The sequence below is a fragment of the Salminus brasiliensis genome, chromosome 9 (genome assembly GCF_030463535.1).
Source record: "Salminus brasiliensis chromosome 9, fSalBra1.hap2, whole genome shotgun sequence".
Taxonomy (NCBI): Eukaryota; Metazoa; Chordata; class Actinopteri; order Characiformes; family Bryconidae; genus Salminus; species Salminus brasiliensis.
The window spans coordinates 24,724,672-24,751,425 of record NC_132886.1 but is presented as its reverse complement, the minus strand read 5'-3'; the positions used below and the strand labels follow the sequence as shown (position 1 = coordinate 24,751,425).

General features: G+C 39.3%; 1 protein-coding gene across 2 annotated transcripts in view; it reads right to left on the bottom strand.

The window, feature by feature from the left end:
* The window catches only part of pde5ab (phosphodiesterase 5A, cGMP-specific, b), a 65,970-nt gene that overhangs the window by 23,998 nt on the left and 15,218 nt on the right, over window positions 1-26,754 (bottom strand). Inside the window, exons 1-7 of one of the 2 annotated variants that reach the window (XM_072686889.1) lie at window positions 14,177-14,475; window positions 9,260-9,884; window positions 5,906-5,995; window positions 5,725-5,796; window positions 5,450-5,539; window positions 4,211-4,348; window positions 604-671 (exon numbers count right to left, since the gene is read on the bottom strand). In XM_072686889.1, the coding sequence (XP_072542990.1) occupies window positions 604-671; window positions 4,211-4,348; window positions 5,450-5,539; window positions 5,725-5,796; window positions 5,906-5,995; window positions 9,260-9,884; window positions 14,177-14,271 (1,178 nt within the window). In that variant the 5' untranslated portion in view covers window positions 14,272-14,475. Of the gene's footprint in view, window positions 1-603; window positions 672-4,210; window positions 4,349-5,449; window positions 5,540-5,724; window positions 5,797-5,905; window positions 5,996-9,259; window positions 9,885-14,176; window positions 14,476-26,754 lie in introns of those variants that run through there. The other variant, XM_072686890.1, reaches the window with a different exon arrangement.

Here is a 26,754-nt window from a genome sequence, read left to right as displayed (position 1 = left end):
ACAATCACAGAGGTGCTCCTGTACGAAAGGAAATGACCTAATGAGAATTTAACCTTGTCCGAATAAGGCTAGCATCAACTTACGTCTACTTACAGCAAGCTCTGGTTAGGTTTAGGCAATAGGGGAGTACACAGTATTGGCTGAAAGACTGTCTGAGATGCATTTTGAAGTTGTTCATTGAGGCTGCATGACTGAACTATCCCATACTGTGTCCACACAACAGCTTTTTAGATCACATAAACCTGAACCTTTGTCTTTTGTGTGAACAGGTAAAGCAGAACTTTGAAAACACTGGCCTCATACTGCACATGCTCAGTGCTGTTTTGCTGTGCTGAGCTTCAGTCCTGACAAGATCAAAATAGCATTCTGAAGAGGTTGTGCTAGTGTGCCCCTAATAAAACTGAAATAAACAGTTTGTTTCGTTGTAAATTTATTATAGGTGAGGACAGGGCAGGTGTTCTATGTCAGTACAGTGCAAAAGCATTTCAAGGAGAATTTCAAAACATTCAATGTTAATTATTGAGAAACTTAGAACCTTTTCTTTTCCAGTTTTCAGACATAACACGGAAACTGTCACATGCTTCTCTGAACACAGACTCTTACCTGTTGAGGAACTCCATGGATCCAGCTAACTCTTCGTACTCCATGTGGAACACGCTGGAGAAAGCGTTCTGGGACACAAGCAGAAAAGTCAGAACTTAAATCACAGGCTCTGTTCGCAGAGGTAAACTGAGGGAAGGCTTCAGGAAGGGAAGCCAGTGGTTTCTGTGGCTTTTTAATGCTATTAGTGTCCGGTGACTGCCTGTGTAAATTTAACACAGAATCTCAGCAGTCACATAGTTTAATGTGCTTGTGTTTGTGTGTTTCTGGAGGGGTTAGAATTTCCCGCTCGCAACAATTAAATCGTTTCGGAACATGGCTGTGGCCAAATGGCATTAGTCAAGCAGGCGAATCGGAAGAACCTGTAACGGCCCTCCACAATAAACAGAGGAGAAATTTAATATACTATGCAGCGACGCTGCCAGAAGTGGAGTTTATTTCAACATTCCTGGACACACGGTTACCACCTTATAGGGACTTGTCTGCAAACCTGAACACTGCTTACAAAAGCACTGCCTTTTCCAAATTTTAAGAGACCGTGAAGAGAGGATAAAATGACCCAGGGTGCCATCCAGATTCAATTTAGGAGGAAAAAACTTTCAACTCTAACTCATTTTCTAATGTCTCCATTTCAACAAACGTTGGCCTATAATGAAAACACTCGCTGTAACTCTTTGTCCAATAAGAAGAGTGCATTTATCATCAAAATGTAAGCTGGGCTTTCCTCTTTTAAAGCTACACAATGGCGCTGCAAAAACTTCGTGTCAAGCTGACAAACCCCAGAGGTCCTGCTGGGCCTGTGTAGATAAGTCTGATTGGACTAAGTGTGTTTCTTCCCAACGCTCTGCCATCAGAACCACTAAGACACATCTTCTTAAGCAAGTGGGTCGAAACTGTATAAGACCACAGCTGAGGAAAACAGACCCCCCACGGAGGACGGAAAATGTCAGCTTTCATCAGATATCACTCTAAAAACAGCCCTCCACGCCACTTTGACTTTCTTGCTTTTATAAATGCTGAAATCTTTCCTTGTAAAGCAAAGAACGCTAAGATATTCTTTAGTGTAACCAAACATTTTAATCTAATAAAAGCTCCATTCTTTTCTGTTTGACCTTTAGAACTGCTCTCAGGAGAATTATGACATTAAGGGCTGAGCACAAAGAGGTGTTCATTGATACTAAGTACATTAAAATCACAAGCCAAGTAAACTTCCCCAATGCTCATCACCACTTTAGAAAACCAGCCTTCCACAGAGCTTGGCTTTCAGTCATAGCTCTTCAGACATTGCCTGCTCCAGGATTATCAGCTAAATCATTTTCTGGCCACGGTACAATTAGCTCTCCAACATGGAAGAATGGCTCCACCAATTACTGAATTTGTCAAAAACGGATGGATCGTTTATGTAGTAGAACATGCAGAACATGCTCTTGGTCCTATCCTTGTATTCCCAAAGAAACCTCATCTGCTAATTTTATAGGCAAAATAGATTCATCCTTAAAGTGTTTGTCAACAGTTTAACAGGTCACTAATACTGATGCCCTAACATGGCAAAGCAAGAGCTAGCCAGGCCAATGCCTACAGCCTCCACTCCGCAGCGTTAGCTGTAACCAAGCTTCTCTAAATAAACAGAAGATATGTCTCTATCCTCACATGTAAATTAAGAACAGTTTATTTTTTAGTTATATATTTTGGTTATACTTGGTTATATATTGAGTGTTTTTTAATACACAGAGCAAAACCATGGGCTGATTTTTTTGGTCAAAACTAAATTAAAACTAAATTTGGTCAATTTAGTCTGACAGTCGCTTTCCATATATCACTTATCATTTGCAACTGTTACAACTAAACCCCCGCTCACCCCCCAAACATACACACACACTGGCCAAGTTGTGGTGGTTGCTCCACATGCAGCTGAATTAACAAATGCTAGGTGCCAAAAAGAAATAAATATTGTTTAAATAATTCAGTTATAATTACTTATCAAACAACTAAATCCTGTGTGTTCCACTCACTCACCCCTACTGTACTTTAAATGATCACCGACAAGATCCATGACTTTAATCCAATATAAACCTGCAGTGTTTTACAGCTCTGACAGTAATAATTCTGGAGTAAATTCTGTTATTGTAATTTGCTCACCCCAAAGCTTCCTCAGTAATTGTCCTGTTCAACTGACCTAACAATACCTGCTAACCGACCTGACCTGTTATTCTTAACATCAACATTTACATGTACATTTAGGTCATGTGTGGTAATGTAGAGAAATGATACAGACACTTTAACTGCTCGTGTCATTTGAAAATTACTCAATTTTTGATAAATAAATTTTTTTAGATGATCTTTGTTTACATTGAGATTAGAAATCTCGTTTGCATGTGTAATCTGGCCAAGAAGCGCAATCTAACACTGTAAGCTTTGTAAAGCTTAAAATTCATTTTTTAAATCTAGTTTTTGGTCATATTATGCAGCAAAGAAGCCTACGCAAAACACACCCACGGGCATGCTTTCCTTAAGTGCAGCAGTGTATTAGGTCTAGATGAGTTGCTTTTATCCCTATTTTCTGCAGTGACTCATCTACTCAAAAGCTCAATCCCGGCCTTTTTTAGAAGGGGAGCTTCCTTTTTACAAGCTTTTAATGTAATACATAGCAGTTTACCAGCTGCACTTTCACATCAAAGGCTTATTGCTAAGAGATGTAATGGAGGGTCCTCTCTGCTCATTTGAAATAAATTACACTCAATTTGCTGCGTATACTTTAGAAATATATCTCTACTTCTCATTTTTGAAGGCCTGCACCTTGTGTGTGTGTGTGTGTGTGTGTGTGTGTGTGCGTTTGCGTGCACGTTGTAATTGCTTCTTTGGCAGCGTAGAATAAGAGAGCAATTCAGCCTGTTTTCTGCTTGTGGTTCTGCTATAAATGAAAGCAGTGTTGTCTCTGGGCTGCTGATTGGCCTGCCACTCTCCCACTCAGCCAGGCACGCCAAAATACCTAGCGCTGCCTCTCTTCAGGAATCAGCGCTGCTCACTAGCTATTTCACAACATTTCTCAACGCATAACATTTAATCTGCATCTTTACATTCTCAACTCCAGAAGACAAAATCCCAACAGTATTGTGTGTAGTCTTATTGCATAGTTCACAGTGAATGTCTCGTAGAAAAAAAACTAAACAAAAACACTTTCAGCACTTGTAGTGGCAATGGTTCAATGGAAACTGCTCCTGCCATGCAGTAATGACCTGGGCACTGCTTAAATGTACTGCGATGTTAATAGATTCAAGAACTAGCAAAAGACTGAACAAGTGTGAGTTTGTTCGAATAACACAATTCACAACACTGAGCATTTGAAATGATCTACAGTCGTGATGAAAAATCATTTTTACTGTTACAGTGAAGCCTCTATATGTTTGTTCAATTCTTTCGCTCAACTTTATTTATTTTACTTTAGTTGTTGTGATACGAGATTAAGATTATGGTTTGGTCCACTTTCTTTTTTGTTTAGTTTGTCTTATTTGTGTGATCTAACAATGGTGTTTGTGCGCTGTGTTGTGCACACTGACTGAGTTTGCAATGCTGAAGAGCAAGTTTTGCTGAAAGACTGCTTTAAACTTACCGATGTTTCACCATCAACAGTGAATACTGTGCACTCCTGAGCCTGCATGAAAGACAAGATGGTGGCCGCAATCTTCCTTAGCAGGACTTCCAATGACTGCTGTTCTTCGAAAATAAGACTGGCCAGGTCCAGCAACACCTGAGCCATAAGAGGAAGGGCATAAACACTTTTTTGTGTGATGGTCACAGGTTTGGCACAGGTTTAACCAAACTTGGATAACTTGGGCACCCAGAGAACAAACATTTTTGCTTAATTTAACATATTGGAACAAATAAAACATGTAAGATTATTGCACATTTTATAGGTTGAGTTTTAAATATTCAGCAAATTCAGCAATTAAATAGAAACTGTGCTCTACAATTGGCAAATACACTCTATGGACAAAAGAATAATTGGGACATTCATTGTTTCTTCCAAAATCAAAGGTATTAAAACAAAGTTTCTCCTGCTTTTGTTGCCTTAGCTGTCTCTACTGTCCAGGAAAGGCTTTCTACTAGATTTCACAGCATTGCTGTGGAGATCTGATTACATTCAGTAACAAGAGCGTTAGCGAGGTCAGGATGTTGGATGATCACCACCCCACCTTACCTTCCCCAACTCCACAGCTCATCTCAAAAGTATTGAAAGGTGCAACACCCATCATTCTAGAGATCACAGTTCTACTGCTCCCCAGCTCAATGCTGGGGGGGGGGGGGGGGGGGGGCTTTATACCCCTCTAGCTTACACCTGGCACTAGGCATGGTGCCAGTAGGTTCATGTGTATCTGCTCTAGACAGTCCTATTTTATTGGAAGTAGTTCTCCAGATGAGCAGTGACCAGAAAGGGGTGTGTGCAGTTACACATCTGTCAGCATTCATTAGAAGGAGTGTCCACAAATATTTAGACATATATTGTATACAATTGTCATATTTATGTGAACTCACTTTACTTACATGGCATGAATTTATGATGCATACAACTAATCCAACTATGCTGTATTTTGGTCCCAATTTAACTCCCTAATAACTGTGTACATAACTACTGTCCATGTATTCACTGTAAATAGATTACAGATGTACACTTCTGGTAACTTCCCATGTTTATCAACTTCTCAGTCAAAATAACACTGATTCACATGTATTTTAGAAGCTGGACTACAATAATCCATATGTGAATGTGACAGTGACTGTGGCTTAAAACACTGTAGTTTCTGAATAGATACTGCATACCAACATAATAAAGAAATACCGGACAGGATACCTGATTCCGCCTGTTTTCAAGCTGTGATGTCTCATAAAGCTGTGCGTTGTGTAGAACAATACCAGAGAAAGCCAAGTATGAGGAAAAGTCCTGTTGGTGCATACACACAAGATTTAAAAACACACACTGGTTTAGGACTCAATGGCATCTACAAAAACTGCAATGGTTCCAGAGTCCTAACTTTCCTAAAGGTGCTGGAGCTTTGTATCAATAACCAAAAGCACTCTTTACCTCAGACACACCTATAAAGAAAGCTGCAATATTGTTTTCTTCACCTTCTCATCTTGTTCTGTGAAGGTGCTGTTCTCTCCACACCTCTTATTGATTGCTTGTGCCACACCAACAACCTTTTGGAAGAAAACAGATACTGTGTAAATCACAACTGCAAAAACAGCCAGAACACCTCCCCCCTCTCACACAACACAAAAGCATACAGAGCCTTTTTATGTCTCTCACCTCATTTCGGTGGTTCTTTATGGGCATGCATAGGATGCTCTGCGTCTTGTACCCTGTGATTTGGTCCACCTCTGCATTGAATCGAGGATCCTTCAGAAATAAAATAACAATTTTACAACCATAGCTGCAACTTTTTATCACTTCAGTATGCTCAGAGGTTCTGTGTGTTTAACCACTGAAATGTAACACTTACAGGCCTATTTTTTTTTGTAGCTTACTATTCAAGTAAGCTTACTATGCAATGTATTTTCCATTTACTCCAAGCTAAACAGGTTCAATATAGTGCTGAAAAGGGTTCAGTGACTCCTTTTTGATGCTAGATAGAAGCTTTTTTATAAGATTTGCATAGAATCGTCTATATAAGGCTTTCAACCAATACGAAGAACCCTATAACCAGGCAATAAACCATATAAGCATTCAAATTGAGTGGCCATGTTCTAATGTCAGAACTACATTTTTTAAGGCCAAAAAATGTACACATTTCATCAATCTCTTAACAAAACATCAAATGGCCAGGACTTGCCAGTAATTCTATATCTGAACAATACATCGGCTAGTTTTTTTTGTAGGCATTTTACTTACTAACAATAAGCCTTAGGATGTTGTACAGCTGGGGTTTTAAGGGATTAAATTCAAACCATACTGAAATATCTTCTCCTCTGCTTGAAGAACCTGTAGCATAGACTGACAGTTTAGAATCCACACTTTCAACATTTTCACCGCTTGTTTACGGGTGAGAAATAGTTCATATTGAAACGCACCCTGCTTTTGTTATCGCTGGCAACCGCTGTAACCTTAAAAAGTCCTACTAAAACATTCCATGTATTTAATGTATCACATCCAAAACTGTCAACTCCTCTGACATTTATTATTTCCAAAGCTTCTGTGAATATGAACTACAGATTTTCATCTTTCATGCATTTTGATATTGGCATCTACAGTAAAAACAGTGCATTGTATAACCACAATTTCTTAGGTATGTCCTGTAATGCCTTGGGATATTTGTAGCTTTCCTGTCAATCCGCAGCATTACCTTCCATCTGCAAAGCGAAAATGATCTGTACTTCCACGCAAGGCTGCCTTGAGGAAAACAACTCCCTGATTAACATTAGTAATGAGACCAATATGTACTCTTGTTTCTCCCTCTCTGTCTCTCTCTCTCTCTTTCTTTGTTCTTCCCCATCATCTCCCCCTAGACTTGTTGGGGGAACCACAATACATCTAAATTAAGAACTGCTAAAAATACCCACTACCCGCTCATTCAAACTGTTGGCTAGCAACTGAACTGCACAACTACCTATACATAAAGTAAACAAGACAGATAATGCCTTTATTATTTCTTGAGCATGGCATGTAATCAATTTCACTGTATTAGACTATTAGATTTCAGATCCTAAAATAACCCCAAAATCTACTTGTGGCCCCAGAAGTAAGGGTTAAGATCCCTAATGCAACTGTAAACCCTTTGAGTCAGCTGTTTGTGGCAAGTCGTTTAGAACTTCATAAGTCCACATTTGAGCACTTGAAGAATGCTTTTGAATTGGGAGTCTTGTCTTGCCAACCACTGAGACTTTACAAGGCTCAAAGGTTAATGCAGAACAGGTGGTGATATAAACTCATGGGCAACAAAGCCAGTCAACAGATACCAGGAACAGCTATCTGAGAAAAGCAGTGGCTCTCGCTGACATACAATACATCCAAATAAAGGACAGATATGACCTGTTTTCAACACCGCCAAGCCAATGCACTCACACTGTTTACTCATGAGCTTTTCCAAGCACTCTAGCTAATGCTCTAAGGATAACACTAGGGATATACATAAGAGCCAGCACCACGATCTGAATGTTCAAACCTTTAAACATCTAAATACCCGACCTCCCTACACACACCAAGGTGGCCCAATGAATGAATGAATGAATGAATAAGTGAATTTATTGCTTTGTCTTCATTTAACCAGTCCCTTTGTATGTTCTAATCTGTGATTAGTTAAAATAGGTGTGCTATAGACAAGTTTGGACCTAATTATAGGCTGTAGAAACAGAACATCACAACTGAATTAGCTGCACATATTCGGCACATACTTTCAACACCACATGGAAAGGTTACCACATACATGTTCAGTCTGGTAAAGAATGCTGGGGAACGTGAAAATAAAGCAAAGAAACTACATGACGCTACATGAGTGTGCTTTAAAACTCTTGCTGGTCACCGTTTTCTACTGTAACCCATGTGTTCATTTGGAAACCAGAAGATTATCAAATTGTTAAAAATGACTATATTATGTTAGAACAACTATTAGAAACTAGGTGTTTATTTTTCACAGCAATGGTAACAATAAACAATATAAGCGTGATTCCGTTTTGTCATGAACTCAAAACAGAACAGAATCACATTAATATTGTGTATCATATCAATTCAGTACAGGCCTATATGCAATCTAAGCATATTTTATATGGTGTAATCCAAATCCGACTTTGTTTTAACTAGGTGTTCAGAGCATCATCTGGTCTCTTTTAAGTGCCATTAACAGACATTATTGCCAGCCAGCAGCAGTAAGGACATTCTCAGAAGGTTGCAGCATGGAATTATTTTAATATTTAAATAATTTTAAAACTATCACTGAAATGTTCTGTTTTACCAGCAGGAGAACCGCACGCTTTTCTCTGTTTTTAAACCAGCTGATTCAGAACAGAGTGGAGGCTAACACATGCAAAGTGACTTGACTGCAGTGTTTTAAAGGATCTGTGAGGTGATCAGTCAGGGATGAGAGTCAGACTGGATTATAAGATATTAAACACACTATAAAACAGTGATTTTAAGAAAAGTCTCTACTAATCTTAATTAATCAGTTCAGAACTTTACTGCAGTATTAATTTGCAGGACATCATATCTAAACTATTTGTCTGTGTTATTTATACCAACACACAGATTGGATTGGAGACTCCTCTCCTGATCGCAACGTCTATACAATCGTTGAAGTTAAGTCACAAAGATTTCTTGTCAATATAGCTGCAGTACCACAATGCTTCTCTGAACACCAATGACTGTTTCCCAGACACTGACGAAGCTTAATTTTAGACTTGCAGTATCAACAATGAATCAAATGAAATATTTTCAGTTTATACAGAGATATAAACTGAAGATATTCAGATTTCTATTTCTGACATTTTTTTAATTAATTATTGAATCTATATCAGTGAAAAACAGCTTATTTAGGCAAAGTTTTGAAAGTACTGAATTGTTTGCCATATTGCAGTAATGAAGAAGTATCAAAATTTTAAGGCAACACCATGCACTCAAAAAACCATAATAAAAAATAAATAAATAAATAAATAAACAGCACAACAACCTTACCTCATAGGCATTCTTGATGTTGAGTGGCTGGCCAGTAGCCGCCACATGGCCAACTATACCTTTGTTCCACTCCAGGCGGATGCCGCTGTTGGAGGCCTCCTCGAGAGTGGAACCCTCAGCAACGTCAAAAAGTCGGCTAACCAGGAACTTTTTGTTGGAGCTGTCCTCACAGACCAGAAATAACGAGTAGCGGTCTGCTGCGATTAACTCGTGAGTGTGTAAAAAGATCCTGTGACAGAGAGCAGTCAGGTCCAGGTGGCTTGAGACGTCCCGCACGAGCTCCAGTAGACGGGCGCAGCGGTCTCCCCCTCTACCCCCACCCTCGTCTGGACCCTCTCCTGAGCTGAGCTTCTGGGAGGCCGGAGGTGGCATCTGCACCCTTTCTGTGTCGCTGAGGAAGGTGAGGGAGCCCTCAGCGTCTTTCACCACAATGGGCCGCAAAGGGCGATCAAACTCAGACGCCGAGATTTTGCGGGTGGGGGTGGACGGAGCCGGGCTGGGTGAAGGAGCTTCGGTGGGGCCTAGAGTGGGGAGGGTGCTGAGGGGTTCAGGAAGAACTTTGGACCCCTCTCTGGAAGGCTGGATGGAGTGGACACGCTCAGCAAACCAGGCGTTGACCATTTCCCTAAAAAAAGGCAAACAACCAGTAAGAAAGCTTGAGAAGTCCAGAAAGCTTTTAGAGGGATAAATGGGCACAGCCACTGTTTACAGTTTTTAGAGGTTGCACTGACTTTACTAATGCATGATATCCTGGGACGTTTTTCTTCAAGGGTGTCATTATGAAGGTCACAGCTCCTGAAACTTAATTTCAGTGACTTGACAAAGCTTTCTTTAAACGGCACGTAGATCCTTGTCTTTTAAGATGGTCTGAATATGCCTAAGTACAAATCTGCCTCTTTAATACTCCTTTAATACTTAATACTCTCTAATACTAGAGAAGGCATGATATATACCAATATATCAATATATATAATTGATATATATATATGATATCAATATTTATAATCAACTTTCTTTTTACATTTTCACAATATTTAATCTTTACAAGCATTTAAAAGTAGGCCATCATGTTCAAACTATCTTAACACTGAGTGTTTGTACTGTTTCGTGTTGGATTTGTTTCAGGATCAGATTCGTTCTTGGAGATTACCCTGGTGCTCCTTGGAGTCCTGTTCATTATCCTGATTTATTTCGTTGTCTTAATATGTTATTCTTACTTAAGATCTATTTAATACATTATTCTTTATTTTGTTCCTTATTTAACCCATAATGTTATTTAACCCACATAACCCGAATCCTTGTAATCTTGCCCACATCGATTATAATATTTTTAAAAATTCTGTTAATACTTTTATCACTGTGCCTTGATGTACTGTCTCCTTAAAAAACATGCCACTGCATGTGTAGTCTCATGACTCCACCCCGTCCATGGAAGCAACATAGAGGAGAACTCAAACACAGAGCCAACTGAGTAACTCAAGCAGCTTATATAATCGTTCATTAAAATCATAATCGATGCAACATGTTCAACTAATCATGATATTGATTTGAGGCCATATCGCCCAGCACTAGAACAGACACAGGGATACTTTGTTTAGCATAAGAGTAAGCTTGAACAGCTATAATGTATATAAGCTGAGTTTAATGTTCTAGTTTAATGTAATAGCTAATTTGTACCGTCAACTTTAAGTGCAAGCTGTGTTAGCTAAAATGTAACTATACGAAGAACGTATTACATAATTACAGTATTATTCTGAAAATCAAGAATGCAATTACTGTAGAAACTTTACAGTGAACTTAAAAAAACAGTAATATCCTGTATATGTGAATTGCAGAATGTACTGTAATTGGGAATGACAGTAGGACTACTGTAAAGAGGCCGTATTTCACTGGAGAAACTGCTGTCAGCCTGAATATTAACACTGTAATGAACAATTAGTATGAAAATTCACACATTTCAGATTCTAGAGGATTTTTATCTAGATCAGAAAGTACACAGACTCGCAAAGATCAGTTTACTCAACTCAAGATTTACTGGAAGCACCCAGTGGAAGATCTGTATGACAGCGATTCTCATTCAATCACACGTTCAAAGTCCAAAGTTCAAGTCCCTTCGCTTTCATATGAAACTGAATGAAACTTTGAGTTCAGCAGCTCGACTGGAAAACCCCAGAGGCTATAAAACTCACTGCCGTGAAACTCGCTGGCAGATCACATTCTAATTCTGGCTAAATAAAACTGCACTGGCTTCCCTTAGTTTAAAAATGACTGTATGAGTAGAGCCTATGACAACAACAATGCTAGAGAGAGGGAGAATCCAATCTCCAGGGAAATCTCCATGGGCTCGCATTTAAGTGTCCTCCGCCTGTACAGCTAAATCAATAGCACTCACTCTGAAGAGCACTACTGGTCCCCTCTGGCGCAGAAAACATCTTGATTCGCTATTGCCGGCCAGGCGTGTATACATTCTTGGTGTCGATCCAATTTTTGCTTCTCATGGGCTGATATTCAGTAAAGCAGAAAGCATAACATAATATGTGAGGGTTCAATCCAGTGCAATGAGATGAGAGGGTGATACAAACTAAACGTGTGGCCGCTTGTTCAAATGAACACTAGATCTGACGGCCTGTTAAACAACGTCCAAGGAAATATAGAAAAATACTGTAAAAAAAAAGGTCTTAAATTAAAGGAATATTTATTTGAGCTGAAAGAAAATGGGTTTATTTGCTTGTTACCACCTGAAGCAGCAGGTTCTTGGATTGAACGGCACTGTTTTTACAGTGTGGGGTACAGTTTACTGAAGCCAGGTTGTATAGACTGTGAACCAGTTTAATGTGGACGTCCCCAGTTTCTCTTAAAATTGATGCATAATTAAATAACTACCACTAAAAGCTGCCTCACATGCAATGGCACAAAACAGTTGCGAATACAGTGTCTGATGTCTGGGACGTATATGTCTTGAGAGAATATTTTGGCCTAAAGCAGATTTTTAAAACACCCTTATGATGGGGAGATATCTGCCAGGCACTGTGAGATAACGGTATCCTCAGAAAAACGCATATCAATATTTATAACACTGTCAGAATTCAGAAATACATCGAAACAGTTCAAATGGACATATATTAATTTTTTCTATAGTGTTTTTTCACACTAACGTTGTCACAAAGCAGAGATCCGGGTCCGAGCCTCTTTTGAGCAAGCTAGTGGCAAGGAAAAACTCCCTCGGATCGAGAGGAAGAACGAAGAGACATATATGATTATATATCTGAATATAATGGATATATCATCTCTGTCTAAAGAAAAAATAAACATCTCGATAAAAATGCTATATGAGTCTATATGGTAATTTAGAGCATTTCTATTGGTCTATTCATCCAGAATTATTGACACAGAGGTTCAGACCATGGAGAAAACTCAAAACGGCCAAAAATGGAGATGCACGTTTTTAATTGGACAGCAGCTAAACTACCCTGGCTCCTATAGCCTCCACTGTAAAGAAACCATAGTCGGTGTCTCTACATCCCACCATTTTCTGAAAACAAGTCAACATTTTGCCATATTTTGCCAGAAAGTACCAAGTATATAGAAGACCTTGAGCTAATCATGCTTTTCTGTACTGTTATCTCATGATCACAACTTGTTTTTCTAGTGATCTCCAGATAACAAAATAACACGTTTTCTCAAGATAATAAATGTCTAATTTATTATGTCTGAGTATATGTACAAGTCTGTACGTCTGTATGTCTGATAATAAATCTCATATTTATAAGGTAATAAAAGTTGTTTTTTCACAGCTTGCTTTTGATGTGATCTCCTGATAATAAAATAAGTTTTCTCAAGATAATAAATGTTGCTATCACATATTTACAACCGTGATTTATAAGGCAATAAAAGCTGCTTTCTCAAAACTTGTTACAATTATAAATTGTTACAAATATAAATTGTAATCTTAACAAAACAACTTATCTCAAGATAACGAGAAAAACAAGTTGTGATCTCGAGAGGACATTTGCTATTTCGATTAAATATTTTGTTATCAGAAAAATCAAACAGTTTTCTTAAGATCATGAGTAATCTTGAGAAAACAGGATTTACTTATCTCGAGATTACAAGAAAAATAAGATGTTATCATGAGATAACAGTACAGAACAGTATAATGAACTATTGGCCTTTTTTAGACTTCCTATAGTCTGTGCATAGTCGGTGTCTCTACATCCCACCATTTCCCAACAAACCAAACTTTTATGGCAGTGGCTTGGTTTGGTGTTCTCCTTCAACCCGACTGCTCAAAACAACGCAGACTGGCGTTGCTCTCTGACTAGACAGTCTGTTCACTGTCTCCCTCACCACCACAGCAAGGCTGCAGGTGCTGTAGTCAGGCAGGCTATACCGGTCTGCCCACAGATCTACCCTGACAACACAAGAGCAGCAAGCAATAGGCTACAGGTCGAAGGCTGAGTGTACAGCACAGCTGATGAAAACAGTCTGTAAGATTCAAACGGCCACTGTAAGGAGCGTGTGCTCTGGACTTGCCAACTGCTTGCCAACAGAGTCTCCCAGCCCTCAGCAGACTGGTACAGCAGGCACAGGTACAAAACCGAGGCTCAACGTCTAGCATAACCCCTGCTTCCCCAGCTCGGAGGGAGTGTGAGCGTTAACGAGGGGAAAGTTGGTGTTTACTGACGTTAAGCCCATAATCACTGCACCACACACGACGGTCTGAGAACAGCACACTGTCATCAGTCGCTCAGCTCGTCGTCGTTTCAGTAGATAAGTTGGCGACCAGGCAGACAGACCAGGCTGTTCCTCTTCCCCGTTCCCTCGTCCCCCCCTCGTCCCCCCCTCTTTTCTGCGCTGTCCTGGATGAGCGAAATGGACCGTATATGGTCGCTCCTGCCCGTAACTCCCATAACTCACCGGCTAGCCTTCCGCACGAAGTAGGAGTGAGCGAAGTCCACATTGTCGTCGAGCCAAGCCTCCATCCTTTCGCTTTCGGGAGGAAAACCCTCCATGTCGCCGCGCAAATATCAGCCACCAAATGTCATTAGCGCGGAGTCTTCTGTGTGGAAGTGAGGATGAGGAGGAGAAGGAGGAGGAGGAGGAGGAGGAGGAGACGGGAGAGACGCGGGTCAGTGCGGAGCCGTTAAAGCCGGAGTGATGAGGAGAGGAGCGAAGAGCAAAGCCATGTCACTTGCGCGCTACTGACCTCTGCACGGGGCGCGCGCTCGCTCTCTCTCTCTCTCTCTCTCTCTCTCTCTTTCTCTCTCTCTCTTTCTCGCTCTCTCTCTCTCTCTCTCTCTCTCTCTCTCTCGCTCTCTCTCTCTCTCTCTCTCTCTCTCTCTCTCGCTCTCTCTCTCTCTCTCTCTCTCTCTCTCTCTCTCTCTTTCTCTCTCTCTCGCCCCCTCCTTTTCTGTGACTGTCGACCCCCCCCCCCTAAATATTGCTAACTGTAACTTTATTGTGTTGATATGGATATGTATCATTATTATTATTATCATTATTATCATTATTAAGGCTCATTCTTTAGAGGTTGTCATTATTTCGAGATGTTGAGTCAAGATTTCAAGAAAACAAGTCAACATTTTGCCATATTTTGCCAGAAAGTACCAAGTATATGAAAGACCTTGAGCTAATCATGCTTTTCTGTACTGTTATCTCATGATCACAACTTGTTTTTCTAGTGATCTCCAGATAACAAAATAACACGTTTTCTCAAGATAATAAATGTCTAATTTATTATGTCTGAGTATATGTACAAGTCTGTACGTCTGTATGTCTGATAATAAATCTCATATTTATAAGGTAATAAAGGTTGTTTTTTCACAGCTTGCTTTTGATGTGATCTCCTGATAATAAAATAAGTTTTCTCAAGATAATAAATGTTGCTATCACATATTTACAACCGTACAACCGATTTATAAGGCAATAAAAGCTGCTTTCTCAAAACTTGTTACAATTTACAAATATAAATTGTAATCTTAACAAAACAACTTATCTCAAGATAACGAGAAAAACAACTTGTGATCTCGAGAGGACATTTGCTATTTCGATAAAATATTTTGTTATCCAGAAAAATCAAACCGTTTTCTTAAGATCATGAGAAAAACAGAACAACATTCGTAATCTTGAGAAAACAGGATTTACTTATCTCGAGATTACAAGAAAAATAAGATGTTATCATGAGATAACAGTACAGAACAGTATAATGAACTATTGGCCTTTTTTAGACTTCCTACCTCTTCGTGAGAGGATGTGCAGCTATATTTTCAAGCTTTGTCAACAAAACAGAACAAAAACACAAGAAATGTTTAGACTCTATAACCGCTGATCTCTCAAATGTAACTGAGCAAGATGAAGATTACATTTTACTTAGAAGTACGAATATAAAATAAATTTAGCAGTGTTCACCAAGTAAAGATCAAAAGAGTTCATTTGAACTCTGTAACTAGAGCATAAATGGTTACACACAGTAATGCTGTACTCCTCCAAAAAACTTATAATAAGTGTCACTGATAAAGTGTTGGTTTGGTGCAATTATACTTGGGTGAGTAACAGTGAACACTGCAACCTTTACAATGAGACCTTTGAATCCAATGACAAGTACCAGTAACATCAAGGGTTTACTGAAGTACACGGATCTGAGGGGATATAACTAGTCACTATGCACTAGAGGCTATATTTTAAGTCTGCATACCATACTTTGTCTAAGTGTTAGTTCAACAGCACAAGTTATAACTCAAGCACAAGGAAATCTCTGCAATTCCTCTCATAGTTTTTGAAGCTGAAGTAGTTGTAGCCTAGCTACACAGCCAACAGTCTGATTTAGTGACCTAATATTTGTTAGTCATGAGTTGAATGTTGCATGTTAGACATTTATGTGGACTTCACAATGTTTGGTAAAGAATAACAAATTTGTTTACACACTCAAGATATATCTTTATTATATATATATATATATATATATATATATATATATATATATATATATAGTATATGTGTGTATATATATATGTATATACATATATATATACACACACAAGAGTTTTCAATTATGGGACTATTATTTTAGGACTATTTCATGCATATGTACAGGTTTATGACTGGCCTTAGTCCACATGACTGAAGTTCAGCGTTTTATTTTCTACCCCAAAGGGGTCCTCAAAAAAGAAGACACTTATGTTGATAGATGCTGGATGTAATATAGTCCTCTGCAGTTCTACAAGTATCTCAGTACATAGGCAGTGTTTTGGGTACTCTACTACTCTGCTACTTTTCTGTCTAATGAAGTTTTGTTGACTTTTAGATTTACTTGGGTGATTATTTCACCAAATTAACCATATACCATTGCTGTCAGACCAAAAGCCATCCTACTCATACCTATTAAATGGTATCTTTACAGTAGAAGGTCAAAGACCTTTATCTTTTAGCATATGTTAATGCACCATACAAAGTGGTTCGTCAGTTCAACCTAAGAACAATGTTTTTGTGTGGTAACAAGCAACTGAACTGGGTTTATTCAACTACTTGAACAGACAAACCACTTTTAACAGGGTAAAATGAGATTTTATCCAAGTGTATCCATACAATAATAAAATGTCTGGAGCTTTGAAATGATGTCAAGAAAACATAGAAAGAACGACCATAGAGATACAATGTTTTGCTCCAACAACGATGAGTGTTGAGAGATGAGTTTAGCCTACTGTAGGACCTCATTATGGACCTTATAATTAAAAGAATATCACTCAGTATCGGACAAAACAACCCCAATGAGGAACACAACCAATCACTGTGTTCAATAACACTATCCTGACTAACCCCCCCTCCTCAGACCCTGCTAATGTCTGTGCAGACCGGTGTAGCCTTACCAGCAGATGGTGCCTCTTTTTCTCTTGAGGAAAAAGGAACACTTTGGAGACATATGTGCTCTCTTGGGCACAAATGTGACTCCACCTATGCTAGACTGGAGGAAGATAATGAGGGCCCTTTGGGCATATAGCCACTCAGACAATATGTAATTAATGTGATTTGACTGGTGGAATAATGTGCAGTGAGGTGTATTTATTTGTGCTGAGATAACTTCTCCTAATATTAGCACTGACTATGAAGAACTAGAACAGGTCATGTTAGCAGTGAAGCTGAATATGTATCCCCATTTCTCTCTCTCTCTCTTTCTCACTCTCCCTCTCTCTCTCTGGAACCCCCTCATCCATTTCCCCTCTCATCACCAGAGTTGACGGGCACCACAGTCACGCAACATCCGTCAAGGTGTCACCTGATATGTTCGCATGCGTACGCGAGCACACACAAGTCATGGCTCTGCACGGGAACACTGTCCAGATGTAGTCACTCATTTTACCCTGAGCTAAACTCCCCGGTTTGCCTTTCAGTCACAAGTCAAACAACACTCTATTCCGTTGTATAATTCCTTGGACTACATTAAACAGTTCAACCTCTATTGTAAACCCTGTCTTGAGGCGTAGCCATGGAAGATAACTGCGAAGGAAGAGAAGGCCCCGTACACAAGCCCACAATGGAAAAAATCTTGAGAACTTGAGAGCGCGTTGCGGCGTGCATCTTTCAACAAGGTTATCTTCCTGGAGAAACAATTTACGTGAACTCAGTTTAGGCTGGGAGAGAGACTAAAGATACAAGTGTAATGGATTTATACACAGTAAAAATGTTACAAGGCACTGTAAAAGCAGACAGAAAAAATCTCTATGCACCATAAAGCTTAAAAATGTAGATATGGTGACAAAGGACCACCCTGATTCTAGGAAACACTTCTCTAAATCAGATAGTAGCTCTCAAAGTCGTAGGCAACAGGTTTCTTAAAATATATGCTTATGGTTCTTACAAATACATGCTCATGTTCATAAACATAGTTGCCACTGGAAATTAGGGGGTTACAGTGTTTGCCTCCACCATTTTCAAATGCATCTAAATGCTGGAGGAAAACCAGTATCAGTAGCCATCATGATTTGCACAGAAACTACTATGAATCAGATGTATTATTTTGAGGTATTATTCAGTTATTAGTTATAAGGGTTAATATCCAGTAGTCATTATCAAATACTCAGTATTCAGTACTCATCTGTTAACTACTATGAAATACTCAGCAATTACTATGGATTACCCAGTAGTCTCACCATGAATTATGTATTATTTAGTTATTAGTTATAAGGCTTATTACCAGTAACCACTATGAAATACTAAGGAAACACTATGAATTATACAGAAACTACTATGAATCATACATATTATTCAGTTATTAGTCATAAGGCTTATTATCCAGTAACTACTATGAAATACTCAGCAATTACTATGGATTACTCAGTAGTCTCACCATGAATTATGCTGAAACTCCTAAGACACAAACTTAATAGTAAGACGTATTATTCAGTTATTAGTTAGAGGCTTATTACCCAGTAACCACTATGAAATACTCAGGAAACGCTCTGAATCATACATATTATTCAGCTGTTAGCCACATGGCCTATTATCCAGTAACCACTATGAAATACTCAGTAATTACGATTAATCACTCTGTAGCTGTTATGAATTACTCAGGAACCACCAATAATTACATAGAAAATACTATAAATCAAATGCATTATTAACATCTTATTAGTCATAGGGTTTATTATGAGTAACCACTAGTAATTCAAGCATCACTGACTCAGAAACTATCATGAATCACTAGTACCTACTATGAATTACTTAATAACTGTTATAGTTTACCATTATACATTGCTTAGAAATGTGCACTTTCTAGTTACCACTATGAATTGCGTACTAAGTGTATTGGCTTCTCCAAAACAGATGGACTGGATGAGATATTATACCCTAAAGTAGGAGGCAACAGGTGTCCAAAAATACATGTTAATATTCCTAAGTCTAATGTCCACCAGGGATGGGGGTATCTGGATTATGGAGGAAAAACTACTGTTGCTATTTAACACATGTCCTGATCATAGACACAGAATTATAGTATGGACTGCTTTAGCTGATACAAATTCATCTAAAGATTACATCACTAAAACATGAACCAGTGTGCTACACCCATTTCCTTGGTTACACCACACCCGGCACACAACACGATTACACACCAAACTCATAGTCCCCCCACTTCTGAAACCAAAACTGCACCCTTGCTCATTTTTGTAAGGTTTCTGCAAAGTCTGTCCCAATGGTGAATGTTTTCCAGTCCATGCTAACCTCCTGTTACGGCCTCACTCGGGCCTTCTGCCCTGCAGCCATTTTCCAAAAGGAACCCTTCAGTAAACACGCTGGGCTATGGAGGGAGATTTACTATTTTTAAAACTGCTGGAAGACTTCCCCAGTTACTGCCAATGTATACATAATCAGATTCTGTGCTTGTACACACTGATAGCATTACAATGGCAGATGACCAGTCTATCAGATCAACTATGTCTTTTTGGAAGGTCTTGATAAAATTGATTTATGGAGAAAAGCAATCCAAGGGTTTTCTTTAGTATAGTCTGCATTAGCTGTCTGTGTGTGCTGGTTGTACTGGCGAGTGTGTATTGTAACTGTAACTGAGCCAGAAGAGGGAAGACAGATGTATTTGTTATTAGTAATAAGGAATATTATCCAGTAACCACTATGAATTAGTCAGTAATCATTATGAATTCCCCAGTAGCCCTTGTGAATTTTTCAGCAACCAGTATGTATGATTTAGAAACAACAATGAATCAGACATGTTATTCAGATATATTATTAAGTTATTGCTTATTAGGCTTATTATATATTAACCATCATAAAGTACTCAGAAACCACTATGATATATGCAAAAACTACTATGAATTTAATATATTTTTCAGACATATTATACACTTAATAGTTATAAAGTTTATTATCCAGTAAGCAATATGAATTACTCAGTAATCACCAGAATGACTCAGGAGCCATTATGAATTAGACATATTATTCAGTTATAAGTGCATTGTCATGAATTACACATGAATCAGCTGTATTATTGAGGCATAATATACAGTTATTATTAATAAGGCTTACTAACCAGTAACCACTAGGAATTTACAAGCATGAATTTCACAGAAACTACTTTGAATCACTAGTGATTGCTATTAATTATTCAGTAACTACTACAATTTATCAGTAAACAGTATGAATCACTTACAAAAATAATCTAGTTACCAATATGACTTGCTCAGTAACCACTATGAACTACCCAGTAACCACTATACGTTACTCAACATCTATGTAACATCTATGATTTATCAGTAAACATTAGAAAAATACTCTGAAAATATGCATCTGCTTATATATAATTGCTCAATAGCCACTATAAATTCATCAGATAAACACTGTAAATTACCCAGGAGCCATTATGAATGACTTAGAAATTATCCTTAGAAAGTACTATGAATTAGACACATTATTCAGATGTATTATTTAGTTATTAGTTATAAAGTTATTATCCAGTAACTACTAAATAATTAATAATAAATAACTCTAAATAATTCAGTTACCACTATGAATTGCTCACTAACCACTGTGAGTTACACAGTAACCACTATAAATTACTCAGTGATATCTATGATTTATCAGTAATCAGTAGAAAAATACTAATATGCATCTGCTTACTGCGATAAATTGCTCAATAGCCCTTATGAATTACTCAGTAAACACTGTAAATTACTCAACAGGTACTTGGCATTACTTCAGTTACTTGACAACTGCATTGAATTACTCAGTCACTACTATAAAATGAATTTGTAAGGAATGTTATTTTCAAAGTAAGTAATGGTACTGAATCTGACAGGTCTTGGGTGTTTTAAGGGTTAAAAATTGAAGTTGCTGGACAAACGTGCAGTTACCATTCACTGAGCCACAAGCATGCATTTACATGCACTTGCGAGTACATGCACACCCCAAACTCAAGCATGCTGAACAGGCAGAGTTACCTCCAGCAGCAGGCACCACACTCTCCTTTGCATCATAGCAGCTCTTCTGGAATGACGGTAGGGGGTCAAAAGCTGGAGCAAAATTTGCATGTGGTCGACAATGTCCCGGGCGAGCAGCTCTGAGCACCAGTTTTTGATACACTGTGGTGTTTGGAGGTAGAGAAGAAGAGGAGGGTGCGTGGGGATAACAAACACTTCTGTGCTCTCACCCTTTCCCTCTCTCTCTCTCTCTCTCTCTCTCTGAGGTTGAGAAAACACAGAACCATCCCTGCTGAGCATCAGAAGGACCGGCATGACTTGGAATAAATACAAACTGAAAGCTGGGGGAAGGGCGCTGCTGTGTTCACGTTGTTGTATGCAAAGAAATAATGGCCGGAGGAAACCAGTTTCGAGTCATATTGGCTTTCTTGGCTCGTTTCTAAGGGCCTCAGCCGCAACGTCATAAACCTGCCTTAAGTGTGAAATGCTTTGTTTACATTGTGAGGCCTAAGGGTCATTATGGCTGGGCAGGTGGACGGCTGGTAAAGGAACAGCAATCACTGTCGAACCAGCAGTAGCAACCTGTAACATCTCTTACCTGTGCTGTTGATTCCACTGAACCCACAAGGTGTGTCTGACAGTTGGCTGTATGTGTATGTGTAAAGTAAAGTTTCAGGACATAAATGTTCAGACTTTGCAGGAAAATGAGAGGTAATCTAGTGTGCAAGAAGCAACAAAATTCTCCTGTCTATATAAACCCTGCTAAAAGTCCTTAGACTAGCATGAGCTTCAAGCTGGTTATTGCTGGTTAGTGTTAGCCTGGTTCTCTTTTAGCTTGTCAGACAGCATCCAAAACACAACACAGGATGGTCTGCAGCTAAGCAAAAGTATTTTCGCAAATGCTAATGCGCATAACATAACATAGAAATACTACAAAATCATTCATGTTGCCCATGCAAAAAAGGGTCTGAGCATTGCAGAGGCTCGGATTAGCAATTCAGGCCTGAGATATGTCACCAGCTGTAATTAGGAATTGTCAGCCTAATCAAATTCCCAAGCTTTATAAATTCTCTGACTGTTCATCCCCTTCAAACATCTGAAAACAGATGTAATCAGTGCCCAGAAGCCAAGCTTTTTCAGCTAGTAATTTCTACAGTGATGTAATTGCCAAAACCATACAGAAGGTTGTAACTGAGTGTGTTGTGTTGTGGTGCCTTTTTTCACTGCGTACCATTTCCACAATATACACATCACAAAACTCGACATTTGCAGTACACTACAGAACATCTTGAGAATTCAGAAGAGCTTTGCAAACAAGAGCTGTGGACTAATGAAGTCAAAACAGAACTAGGTACAATCAGCAATCAGCATAGGTACATTAATAGACTGCACTTTATTAAAAGAACACCTTTCCAACCATGAAGCATGGGGACGTATGCTGCCAGTGGCATTGTTAAAATTGCATTACGTGGAGGAAAGAATGGATTCCACAAAATACCAGCAAATCATAGATGCAAATAACAAACCACCCTTTAACCCCTTAAACAGCCTAAGGCCAGCTGGTGGGGCGAAAGTGTTATTACCAAAGAATAGCCCCACTACTTTGTACAGCAGTCCCTGTAGTTACTGAGTAATACACCTTAGTGTGTAATAAGCCTTTCTGCGTTAATTGGTTAAAAGGCTGAAGATGAAAAGAGGATGGCTTCTACAACAGGATAATGATCCAAAACATAAACCAAAACCACCAAGTACTACCAGAACAGACCCAAGCTGAAGCTTTTGGAATGGTCCTCATGGTTATTTTTATGTTATTATTTTATCGGGTGCCTAAACCCTCGCCTCTGAGGGGACGTGTCTATGACCCAATGTTCTGACATTGTATGAACATACAAACAAGTGGCTGCTGGGTTAGGAGTCTAATGTAATTTCCCCTTTCTCACACACTTTGTCGTCTCCCTGGATGACTGTCAGGATAATCTCTGATGCTAAACTGTTTTAATATTTTTACAATTACATTTACAACATCAATTAATGCACAAAGAGTATTTTGCAAGTGATCACTGAGCAAGTGAACTCATTTGATGTGATCGCAAGGCTTTGGATGTCTGCATTTCTCTGCATACCTGCAACAGTGTAAAACCTCTAAAGCTCTTGTGTCTTTTTACTACTTGTCTCTGCATGACCTGACACACAACCTTTAAGAGCAGTGCTGTTTTGCTATCACAGGTGCAGGAGCTTGGCCGGTCTGACTGAATATGTAGACTGAGAAATTTTATGAGAGGAATCTAGCAGGGCCAGAAGCCAGACAATCGCCTTCTAAGGCAGACCGGCTTGCTTCTAGATGCTTTTGGAACGCATGCTCTCAGGATGGTTAAGAGCAAAATTAGCTTGTTATTTGGAGTGTAAAGTGTCCAGCTGCTTTTTAAAAACGTTTTTTTTTTCATTTAATCCCAGAAGAGAACATGCTCTGCATGCCTCCCCGGGGAAGTCACGTCACACTATAAGCCTATTAGTGATTAGATGCATAGCTGAAGCTGGGGTAGAAATCCAAGTCAAGTTTTTAGTGTCTGGGAAGGGAGTTTGAGTAAGGTTTCTGTTTTGTAAATTCAAGCCAGTTTGAGTCTCTGGGGTGTGAATCTTTTGAGTCTTTTTTGCTGTGGCAGTGGTGACTCAGTGATTAGAGCACTGGGTTATTAATAAAAGGGTTTGATACCTGTGTTCGTCTCTGGGGAGTCTGAGTGTCCGAGTTGAGTCTTAAGTCTCTGGGATGTGAGTAGGAGTGAAGTCTCTGTGGTGGGAGTCTGAGTCCATCTTGAGTCTCTGGGGTGTGAGTAGGAGTGAAGTCTCTGTGGTGGGAGTCAGAGTCAGTCTTGAGTCTCTGGGGTGTGAGTAGGAGTGGAGTCTCTGGGGTGTGAGTCAGAGTCAGTCTTGAGTCTCTGGGGTGTGAATCTTTTGAGTCTTTTTTGCTGTGTCAGTGGTGGCTCAGTGGTTAAAGCACTGGGTTATTAATAAAAGGGTTTGATACCTGGGTTCTTCTCTCGGGAGTCCGAGTGTCCAAGTTAAGTCTTAAGTCTCTGGGGTGTGAGTAGGGGGGGGGAGTTCTGGGATGCGAGTCCAAGTTGAGTCTTAAGTCTCTGGGGTAATGAGTAGAAGTGAAGTCTCTGGGATGCGAGTCAGAGTCAATCTTGAGTCTCTGGGGTGTGAGTAGGAGTAAAGTCTCTGAGGTGTGAGTCAGAGTCAGTCTTGAGTCTCTGGGGTGTGAGTAGGAGTGAAGTCTCTGAGGTGTGAGTCAGAGTCAGTCTTGAGTCTCTGGGGTGTGAGTAGGAGTAAAGTCTCTGAGGTGTAAGTCAGAGTCAGTCTTGAGTCTCTGAGATGTGAGTCAGAGTCAGTCTTGAGTCTCTGGGGTGTGAGTAGGAGTAAAGTCTCTGAGGTGTGAGTCAGAGTCAGTCTTGAGTCTCTGGGGTGTGAGTAGGAGTAAAGTCTCTGAGGTGTGAGTCAGAGTCAGTCTTGAGTCTCTGGGGTGTGAGTAGGAGTAAAGTCTCTGAGGTGTGAGTCAGAGTCAGTCTTGAGTCTCTGGGGTGTGAATCTTTTGAGTCTTTTTTGCTGTGTCACTGGTGGCTCAGTGGTTAGAGCACAGGGTTATTGATAAAAGGGTTTGATACCTGGGTTCTTCTCTCGGGAGTCCAAGTGTCCAAGTTAAGTCTTAATTCTCTGGGGTGTGAGTAGGGGGGGAAGTCTCTGGGATGCAAGTTCAAGTTGAGTCTTGAGTCTCTGGGGTGGTGAGTAGTTGTGAAGTCTCTGGGATGACAGGGTTTGATACCTGGGTTTAGACCACTGTTAGGCCCCTGAGTCAAGTCTTATGTCTCTGGGGAAGTCTTTGAGTCTGAGTTGAGTCTTAAGTCTCCGAGCTGTGGCTCTTTGGGGTACATGTTCACATTAGTGAAAAAATGCACTTTGAGATTTGTCTGTTGTAAAAAAGTATGTTGTAAATAAACTAACAATGTGTTTGTTTAACAATGTATTTACTTAAAAATATGTTAAAAATACATTTGCTTCCATCAAATACTTGCAAGTCAAATTTGATCACACTTAAAATATACAATTTAGTACATTATGTATGTTTTATATACACAAAATGTAAAACATTACTATGAAGTATGGGTTTGGTTACAAATTAGTTAAATTATATTTAATATACTTCTTAATACTTTTGTGTATTAAAAACAACTTCTACAGTAATCCACTTGAAATGTCACATAGAATTAGTACACTTGAGTTTATTTGGTTGCCATTGGCAAATGGACAGTAATTGGCTCATGCAAGCTTAAAACAGCACACACACAAAAAATCAAAAACTGCACTGATGTTGGAATTAGTCATTTCCTCCATATTGAATTGCAGTAACTGAGTCAGCTCATAATATGCAGTTGGTTTGTGTGTGGAATACAACCTATTTGAGTGAAACACAACTTTCCTTTTGACACCACCAATTTGCATACTGGGATTTTTTCCCCCCAATTTACTCACCATCAAGGTGTAGTCATTTCCCTCAGGCTACCTTCCCCTATGTGTTCACTTTCAATCTATGCAGTGTTGTAGTTGCCTGGCCTTAGTGTGGCTGTGTCTGTACTGCTGCTGAGTTTGGCTTCATATTGACTGAATGCTTAAGCGACCATTCTGAATCAAGTCTGACAGAGGTTTTCAAATCTGGACTTTGTAATAGTTGGTAGGTGTAACACCATGTGGCCAATCAATTGCAATCAAAAACTGTTCCCTTTACCTAATAAAATCTACTTTTAGTACTCTTAAGTATACTTTCTTTTCACAATGGAACAACCAGGAAGGTAAACAGTGAAGGCTATTTCGAGAGAAAGATGGAAACCTCCACCACAGTCATGATGTTTTGTCTTTTTTTTTTAAACACCACATTTACTGTTTATAGGCTTTTGTTCTATTCTTCACATAAAACATTTTTACACAATGAAAACCTCGTCATTTGACGCTATGTAAAACATAATGGTGTTGTTAGCTGTTGTAGAATGGCGTTAAAACACCTTTTCTGTTCTTCACGTAAAAACTGTGCTTCATTATATTGCTGCTCTGGGGTAATATCCATGATTTTTACTTTACAGTGAAAAAAAACAGCCTTGCCAGCACAAGCTGGTTGACCAGATCAAGACGTTCAACAAGTTTAGTTCTTGATCATGCATGACCAAATCAGCATGCATTTACGGCTTTTAGCTGAAGTTCTTATCCAGAGCAAGATTTACATGGTTACTCATATCACAGAGGCAGGGCCAATGTAGTGTTAGGAGCTCAAGGACTCTTATTAGTGTAGGGCAGCACAGTCACCCAGACCAGCAATTGAACCCTGGACTTCCACATGGTGTGGTAGCTCACTCGCAGGTACTGGCGTTATCTGTTGTGCCACACCAAGCTGGCTGACCAGCAAGACAACCCTGATTGACCAGTATGACCAGCCTGACCATGCTGTTCCACCATTATGACCAGCTTTATGACTAAATTGGTCTAATATCTTCATCAAACTAGTCAACCAATTTTTACCTACTT